At 29.3% G+C, this 10,165-nt stretch overlaps 1 protein-coding gene across 1 annotated transcript in view; it reads left to right on the forward strand.

The window, feature by feature from the left end:
* The window catches only part of LOC106463275 (E3 ubiquitin-protein ligase Mdm2-like), a 61,293-nt gene that overhangs the window by 28,288 nt on the left and 22,840 nt on the right, over nucleotides 1-10,165 (forward strand). The window contains exon 7 of the mRNA XM_013923290.2: nucleotides 1,523-1,677. Coding sequence (XP_013778744.1) covers nucleotides 1,523-1,677 — 155 coding nt within the window. The remainder of the gene's footprint in view (nucleotides 1-1,522; nucleotides 1,678-10,165) is intronic.

Genomic DNA, 10,165 nt, shown 5'->3' on the forward strand with positions numbered 1-10,165 from the left:
CTGAATTATGAATTATTTATTTATGTGATAAAAAAAATTATTTATTTCCAAAGTGGTTTTTAAGACCAATTTCGTATTTTAAATCCTCTGTTTTCAGTATTAAAACAAGACTACCAACAAATATTTTTAAATAAAAGACAAATTTCTTTATAACCATATAATTTTTTGTCATAATAATTGGTTGATAATTAGTTCTTTTGAGTTCAAACAGAAACACTTACATAATTATTCCATTTTGACTTTCACTTTTCATAACATAGAGGGAGCTGTATTCATAGGCCATTAGGTTTTATTTTTGCATTGGTTACAAGTTCAACCCCTTTTAATAAATATTTTATAACACTATGGCTAGAGATACATGAACTGTACTACAATTTTGAAGGTAGAGTAACATGCTGATTGACCATTGTGGCCACATGACTTATGGAATATATGAGATACAATGGTGTATCTTGTCATTGCTTTGACTGATCTTGTAATATTTCAGATCAGCTTTAATTCCATTGTTAATGTTTTCTGGCAGATTGTATGGTTCTGCTGTATTTTGTACATCTGACAGAAATTACTTTTCTTAACTTGATAGAGCAGCATCTAACTGTAAGTATGTGGAAAATGTTTTGCGTAGAGAAAACTTGTATCTAATTGCATCAACCATTGCTGATGTCAATGTGTTTTTTTTTTCTTTCTTCCTTCCAACAATAAGCATGTTAAGGTATCTTTAAGAATGAATAGGTCAGTGTATAGTCTCTAGCCACAACCCTTTTATGAACTCACATGAAAACAAGTATACATACATACATATATATATGTAAAGGAAAATCCTAATCTGACCATCTCAAACAAAAGCTTTGTATTTCTTCATCCCATACTGTTGGTTTACCATACTCTTTTTAAAAATCAAACACCAAGTTTGATCCCATCCTTGGCCTTTATATTAATTCTTTAAGATATCTAATAACAGGAAGACATTTTTTCAGACTTGCTCCATCATGTTTAGGTAGCAAGGGGGTTGTACCATTAAAACAAGTACAAAGTCAGAAATAGTTTAGTACATACAGCCTAGTAATTCTTTTTCCAAAATAGACTATAATCACAGTGAATACTTAAACATTGCTATAGAAAAATAACAACTCTTGCTTAAAGGTATTAACAATAAGTATTGGAATTGAAGAGAGCATATTTTCTAAACCATAAGGATCAGTGATTTTTGTGATGTTACCAAAAGTCTTGCACAAAAGTATAATAAGATGCAACATTAAAGTAGCAAGAACTGTTAGAGACAAAACATTATACATACAAAAAATAGAATATTTCCACAGAAAACTATTCCAATAACTTTATATTATGACTCTATTCTTGTGGACATATTCAACAAAGAGTTTTGTAACATAATCAGAAAACAAAATTGAGTGAACTGTATATTTTATTGGTTGTTCAAAGATTATATTTCTCATGGTATGCCCCTCTTTTTTTTAATTTTAAAATACAAAAGTGTAAAATATTAAATTTTTCTGTTTACCAGAAATCCATGGAGAGACATCTAAAAGTGTAGAAGATAGCAGCAAAAAGGCAAAAATTGATGAAGAAAATGTAAATTCTCGTTGTCCGTCTCCTATGCTTATTTTTATACCTGATACACCAACAAGAGAGAGCTCGGATTCTGAACTTAGTATACAAGTGAGTACTGTTATTTGTGGATATAGAGCCACAAGTTCACTGAAGTGTCATAGTTTTTCTAAATTAGTAGATTTATACCACAAGTAATGCAGCTTATCCATTTACGATACAATTTGCACAAAATCAGACTTTAAAATAATGCATATTTTTTCCCTTTTTTGGGCTGTTATAAAAAAAACAAAAAAAAAAACGTATATTGCTCAGTTCAAATTTGCTAGTTTTTGTTAAGTAGCACAACTTTTGTTAAAAACAACTAAGTGTTTTAATTTGCAGATGTTGATAATGTTTTGTATCTTCACATTTGTCTATTTTGTTCTGAAGTTCAGAATAAAAAGCTGCCCAAGGTTAAAATTATTATGTAACATAAGTTTGTTAAGATAAATGCACAGAAAATCATATACAATATCAACTGATTTTTATAATCAAGATCCTGTTATCAGGTATTGTCACATTACCGTGTGCACATACTTGACTGGTGAAAGATGATAGCATGAAAGTGTGGAATACATGAAGAAATAATTATTTTTGTAGTAGTTTTCAAGTGTCTACCAACAAAAATCTTCCCACAGAATCATTGTTTTGGTTTATTGAATGGTTACTTTAGAGTTATAAAGAGAACTTGTCAAAAATGCCTGTATGTTAGATGAAAATAAACAAATGCTAAATCATAGAAAATGTAGGGGAATTGTATTTTAAATGTGTTCATAATAGCAATATCTGAAGCTGTGTGTGGTTTATTAAAATGTGTTTGTTTTAATGTGTTGATGGTGCTTGATGCTGGGAAACATATTTTGTGAATTTACAAGGTTTTCTTTGTAGTCAAATGGCGTTTATGTACTTAAATATTATCTGTGAAAACTTGCTCTCCTGACTTGTAGGTATAAACCAAAGATGCAAAAAAGAAAGTGTGTGTTTGTGTGGCTTATAATGTCCTTTTTTCACTATTTATGTTACATTTTGTCTCTGTTGTTTGAAAGTATTACTTAAGATTCTTATAAATATCCTCTGCATATTGTGTCATTGTTCATAAGCTGTATAGAACACAAGAGCTGCTGTAGAGGAAAATTTGTCTAAACTTTCACAGGAAAGTAATATAATTCAGGAATTGGAAGAGCAGTATTATTTGATAAAAGTATTATATGAAAACAGTTGTTATTTAAACATGTTTGGATGCATTTGATATTGGAGATATATAAAACATGAGCTTTATTATCATCTAATACTGATATTGTTACTATAATAATTAACTTAAACATTGGTACGTTGTCATAACATTGCCTGAGAAGAAGGAGAGGTGAACTTGGAGTATGCATGGTTGTTTGAAGGGTGGAAGTGTATCTGTCACACAAACAATGCATACAAGACTGATGTATAACCTGTGAAGCTAGTTTAAAATATTTCGTGTTACATAAAAAATTATGTATCAGAGAGATGCATGTTTTGATGCTGGAGTGATTACCCCCAAATTGTGCAGGATTTCTGGCATATTGGAATCACTTTTGTCTAAGACCATCTTAAAAAAAAATTGCATTTTGGAACCCAACTCCAAAAGTTGCTCCTCATGTACAAGTCATTTGAAGACAAGAAAGGAAGAAAATGATGACCTGATACTGAGATGTTGAGCTGTTTCCAGTTTGAGGAGATTATCAGAGGTTGTGCCTGACTTGGTAGATATCATGATTATAGAGGTAAAATATTGAGTTTTGTTTATTAAGTGTTATCATCAAAGATGTGTTATATAAAACTGTTTGTGGACTTTATATTATAAAGTGATTTTAATTACTATCCTTTCATCAAACCACTGCTTTCCTTGCTGTTACTTGAGATTCCACTAACTGGATTTTTCTCTGATTTTATAATATTTTGTAAATATGTATATAGTAATTTGTTTTTTAAGGTGCTTATAGCTCATTGATGTATGGATTACTAGTTTTGGACTCTAGGACAAACTAAGGACCTCAAACTTTGAACTTGAAAATAACACTAAACAATTCACTTTCAATTAATTATGTAAATTATTTCATTAGTATGTGCATATTAATAATACTACCCTACTAAATTATACATCAATTTAAAGCTCAAGAAGAAAGGAAATGCATGAACCTAACACCACAAAAGTCAAACTATCATAGAGGAAAAGAAAAAGAAAAAATGTATTTATTTTCAACACTAGAAATCAACCCTCCAGTTACAGACCTCTTATAGTTAGGGTATGACTTTTTACAACCAGTGTTTTGGTTTATTTCCTGCAGTATTTTCTCAAGCTGTTCTGTGTGAAAATTTGGTAGATATCCATGAAAATTTGACAAAACTACAATTGTTTTTGTCCATCAGGTAAGGAAAAAGCTGGAATGGAGAAAAACGTGATTAAAAATGAAAGTCACCATCACTTCAAGGTTTCATCATTACTTTATCAATTTTCCATCCTCAGGATTGATCTCATGTAGTAATACATGGTTCAGTTCTGCTACATTTAGACGTTCGTTTTCTTCTTCTAACATTCTTCTTATTTGCCATTGAAATTTCTTCAGTGTAAAATGAAAGGAAAATTCATCCAACTATTTAAACTTTTTGGCAGTAAATAAAACCCAGTGAGGATTTAACTTGCAAATGGCAAAGTAGTGGAGATAGTATCCAGAGAAGTATCACATGGAGTTGAACACTGTTCACTTGAAGCTTTGTTATCATCACCAGAGTGACATTACAAAAAGTGTTGGCATTGTTATAGTCTTTTAAGACCAGCCACTTTATTATGCATTGAGTTTGTGTTATAAAAATTGAGAAAATTACCACCAAAGAGGTTGCAAGTTGCCATCAATTTCATTGCTAGAGCAGTTACTATAGGAATATTTCAATTTTCAGTTTAGGATTATGATTTTCAATACCATTTTTGAGGGGTGTTTTGACAACATGTGTTGCAGGAACTGAATGTAGACATTTTAAAGTAGCAAATATCTATTTTTCGAAAAAGGGTGAAAAAAAATTAAACAAATAAGCTAGAAATGTTTTAATGTAAGTTGTCAATTTTTCTGATTTTAATTAAACAATCCAGTCGTATAGTGTTCATAGAAAATGGATTGGTTGGTTCCACCAGCAATCATTGATGCAACTTGGTTAAATCATCTAGGACAATGAAAGAGCTGTCTTGTATTATTGCAATAAAAAAAAAAAGTGTGATCTCCCCCATTATGTTTGTTGCTTAGTTCCAACTTAGTCTGAAAACTAATTGTTTGAAGTTAGTGTTATCAATAATTTATCTTAATTTTACCAAAACAAAAAGCTAACTTAAAATCATAAATGTTCATTGATTATCATGCTTTATGTGTGAAGCGTCCAGATTTGAGATAAGGTGACAATGTTTATGAAAGCAGATGTACAAATAGCAGTATTCTACCTTTCTTCTCTAATTTATTTACCATCCCTCCAAGAAGTACAAAATTTATTGTAGATTACTTATTATATTATTGTAATCTCAGGCAAAATATAATTTTCATAACCTTCAATCTTATTTGGTTACAAAGCCATGAAATAGACAACCAGACCCTTCTTGCCACATCCTCTCTTTCTGAAATTGCCAATAGTTCTCTCTGCCATTCAATACTATATTATTTATAACTAATAGAAAGTCAAGGTTTTCATCTATCAAATGATGTATTATATGATGTTGTTTTCTCTAAAGAGAATTTTCCATTTCACTTTTAGTTCAAACACATCAATGAGCTCAGATGAAGTTTTAACGGCTCTTGTCACACAGTTAGAAAACCATGAAAATTGTGATAGTTATGGGACATTGTCTGCTTTCACACATGATTATTTTATGTTCTTTGGTGCATTATTTAATTAAATGAAAAATTATTTAGTGCAGTACTACTATTAGTATAAAAAAAGTAGGATTAAATGTCATTGATGGCAAAAAAGAAAACCTTGATAAGCACTTTTCTTGTTTTTCATGCGTATTCTTTCTTTATTATTATAAAAATAACTAAAATGTAAAAATAGAATATTTTTTTACGTTAGTTAAGGTTAGATTAGTTGAAATGATATAATAAAAAATGTTCAAGAGGTATGCCCATAAACAGCTTGTGAGTAGCTCTTGCATTATGTATGAGCTGCACATTTGCCAGGTGATTTACAATTTATAATGGGTTCAAAGGGCAAAAAATCAATAACATTTAAGTGTACATAGATGTATACTGTTATGAGTGTAAGGCTACTTAAGATAAAGGAATGTAGTTTCAGATTACGATTTGAAGTCATTCTAGAAAGAAAGCAGGTAATTTGGATTTATTTCAACTGTTTTTGGTGGTTACGAGGTCGGTTAAATTGACCAACCGTATATAGAGTTGGAGTAGAGAAAATAACAGGTAAAATATAAAGTTTTACTAGAAAAAACACTTGAAATTTACTTAGGAGGTTTTAGAGATTGCACAAATAAAATTCTAGATTTTGAGATGAAAGAAAGTATTTTTAATCTTAACATGAAAATCACTTAGCACTCAGATTAGTATATAGAAATACTATATATATATATATATATATATGTATATATATATTCACGAACAAATCTCTATAAAAAATACTTCGTTAAAAAATCTGATTTTTTTGGTATACAAAAAGACTTGTAATGTTTACTAAAAGTCTACCAAATTTTGTGAAGATATGCAAAGTGTATTAAAAGTTATAATATGAAAACAAAATGGTTAGGAGGTCAGTCAATTTGACTGACTTTGTAGTGAGAGAATTAAGATTTTAATTTGTTGAGATTATTTTTTGATAAAGTTTTCATACTGCTTTAAGTAAGCACAATTCATTTTAGTCACGTTTGGAGAGAAGTAAACTGATTATATACAAAATAATTCTATAATGTAAAAATTATAATTTAATAAATGTTCTATTATCACGTAAAAATAAATCCTTTTAAGCTACAATTCAAAAGTTTTTGTCATATTGATTGGCATTTATTAAAGTTGTCATTTTGGAGTATTTTAGTAAATATCTTCGTTAAAGTGCTTTCAACAGTGTCTGACACTTCTGTGATACATTATGTACTAACTGAGAGAAGAAACGTTACTTGAGTATTGAAGCACATTATGCTAATATAATAAATTGACAAATGATGATTTATGTGCATGATGAAGTGGTTTATTTTTTGGGGAATGTACAACATGTTTTGACAGAACATTGTTTTATCTTCTGAAATTTATTACAAAAATGAATGTGGTTTTGGGTGTAATTTTCTAGGGGTAAAAATCAATGTTCAGGTAGCACAGATACATAATTTTTTTTTTGTACACTGTTTGTATCAAATGTGTTTTTAAACCAAAAAACTAAGTTTTAAATGAAAGGTTCAGTTTAGAAACTATGCAGCATTCAGTTTTGTGATGATCTAATAGTTACTGCATGTTATGTGTGTATTAGTTTCCTGAAGTCTCATGATAATGAATGAATTTTGTAAGAACATCAAAGTTGAAGAACAATAAAAATGTGATGTATATTCATTTTTAACATTGAAAAAAACAGTGAACCTTTTTATTGTGCATTCTCTACATAACCTTATATACTAAGTTATTTTTGTTTTCTGATAATTTTTTGTGTCAATTGTACCTTATGTTCAAAGGTATTTCTCCAGATTTCTCACTTTTTAAAAAAAGACAAAAAAAATGGCATTTTGTTTTTAAAGCATTTGTACGTATGAAATATAAGCATCTGCATTACATTGTTCATTTCACAAACTGTACCAAACAGTTCCCATCATCTGTTGAATGTCTCCAACTGTCCTTGTTATGAAATATGAATTAGCCATTTGAGGATTCTCAGTGAGACCTAATGATTCTACATTGTGCTAACCTCAGGATTGTGTAGCCACTTAAATAATCAGGTAAGGCTCTGTTTCATTTCAGTTGGGTTTTTGTTGTTCCATTAAATTTTTTTTAATCCTTCAGGAAAATGAAACTTAAAAAAAGAGAAAAATATCAAACATTTAAAGGTTGTTGGACTTAAAAAAGAAACTTCAATTAATCAAGTTTGTTATTTACAGGCAAATTGATCAAGCTAGTAAAGAGCTGTGAAAGGAAGAACAACAATAATACTAAGGGGAAAAAAAAAAGCAAGAGCACTTACTAGTGGAATGAATTCTCTTGAGAAACACCTGTTGTTCAATACTTTTGATACATTCTTGTGGTGTGTGAAGATGTGTTTTGAAAAATGTTGTTCTATAGGGTTTCTCCACATAAATCAAAATGATGCAATTGTTCTGAAAACAAAAGTCAAACAAAATATGATTTATCAAGCAGGTCATTGTTTTTAAGGCATCTTCTTGCATACATTAAAGTTAACATTTATCTTTGTTTTAGAGTAATTTAGAGAACAAATTGTTATGTAGGGCACCATGTTCATTCATGTCAAAATTGACAAAATCATTATCTTGTACCTCACATGTATGCAGAATGTGTGTGGTGTACTTTTATATAATTTATCACTTTCTTACTTACCTCTAGAAAATAAATAATCAATGAGAAAAGGAACTAAGAATTAGTTGATAATGAGAATTAAGTGTAATTGAGTTAATTTTTTTCCTTGTATTGACTCATTACGTAGTGTTTTTAAATAGATGCAATTTGGAAAGACTGGAAGAAGCTTGTTTAATTAAGTATATTTCCCCAACAAGCTTTTTGATGGTCCTTAGTTTAAATTCATGGTAAAAGAAATGTTAACAATTTTAAATTAATCTTTATTATTGGAAGAATGAATGATTTAGGTTTTGTTGCCATTGTTAATTTTTTATCCAAATTACATACCAAAAATACATCACTTGTGAACCCACAGACATGTCTCACTATGTTCAGTCATGATTTTAAATTAGGTTAATATTTGATTAAATGTTTGTATAATTAAAGCTAAAAATTTACAAGAAGAAAACACTTCAAGTTTAGAGAGCAAAAATCCTAGTATTTAAAAACGTCCTTGATTACAGTATATGAAAATTGCATTAATAGTATAATATTTATTTTTTATGATGAACCCCAAACTGACAAAATGCAGCCTAAAATGAATATTGGAAAGACTAGATTTGTGTGATAAGTAGAATGTTTTTCAAATGCTTGTTAAGAACACTAGACAATGGATAACTTTTGTTAGGTATAAGGCTTTATAGAATTACTCATTTTAATAGTCTGTTTTAAAAATGTCACAAAAACTGTAGTAATACATTTTTTCTCTGTAATATCACACACACATTATAAATATTCAATGATCTTAAATATTATGATTTTCATTGCTAAAGGACATCACCCATTGTAGTAAGACAAAAACTTGTTTATAAGAAAACTTATTGCTGTGTTCACTTGATTGAGCTGTAAACGTGTTTGTTAATGTTAATAAACAAGCTCATCTTTTAAACAGTAGCTTCATTCATCAGTGGCCTTAGGCAAAATCTTAAAACTTGTTGCTCACAAAGTTAAATTGGTTCTGTTACAAGAGGACTACAGATCTAAGTGAATGAACTTTCAAATATTATACTATTAAATAAGTTAAGGGTATCGTTACACATCTTAGATGAGAGTGATGTAGCCATCTATGATGTATTGTTTTTAGAGTTTAACTAATGCCTGTTGCAGTCTCTTAAATGAAGAAGGAGAGCTGATTCATTAACTGAGACTACACTCAAGTGAATTCAGCAGTAAAGATGTAACATATTCCATTGACAGACCATAATGTTTTAGGATTTTTAGAAATAGAGAATAATAATTGTGTGAAAAAAAAATATTGTTTTCCATTAAATTCAAGTGAAAGCAAAATGGCAACAAAGTGCTTTGTATTAAGTTAAATTGATGAAATAGAAACTAATTTAACTTACACAAGTTTTAGTTAATTTATGTAGTATAATAGTTTTATGTTAATAGTAGAATACTTTAATTTTTAAGATAACCCTTTCACCACAGGTACCCCTTTAAACTCTTTTCTGCGCAAGTTACTGTGTTACATTCAAAATTTAATTAAACATCTTTAATATTAATGTATGTCAATTAAATTAACAAATTAATGTATGTTATGATTCAAAGTTTTATGTTATCTAAGTTTTAAGTCCTTTATTTCAAACAAACCTAAAAAAAAAACTACTTAAACTTCAGATGTCATGTGACCAACAAGCTATGAAAATTCTCTACTTTGACTCTCTTTATATTCAATAATTCAATGATAGTTAACTAGAGGTACATCTAGACAATAAGATGCTTACATAACCTTTTGACTCTTTCATTTCAAAGTTCTCTGAATAAACATATATGAAACAAGTTTAAATTTTTTTCAACCCTTGACAGCTGCTATGCCCACCGTGAAGAGATGTGTTTGCACTTAAATCAGCAGCATCCTCTTCACAGCTAGCAACACCCAAGACCTTAATATCGTCTGCAAATTTAAGTAATTTATTGACCATTCCTTCATCTATGTCATCGATGGAAATCAAAGAGAGCAAGATTTTTCCTTAGTG

This window comes from Limulus polyphemus, unplaced genomic scaffold (genome assembly GCF_000517525.1).
Source record: "Limulus polyphemus unplaced genomic scaffold, Limulus_polyphemus-2.1.2 Scaffold1365, whole genome shotgun sequence".
NCBI lineage: Eukaryota > Metazoa > Arthropoda > Merostomata > Xiphosura > Limulidae > Limulus > Limulus polyphemus.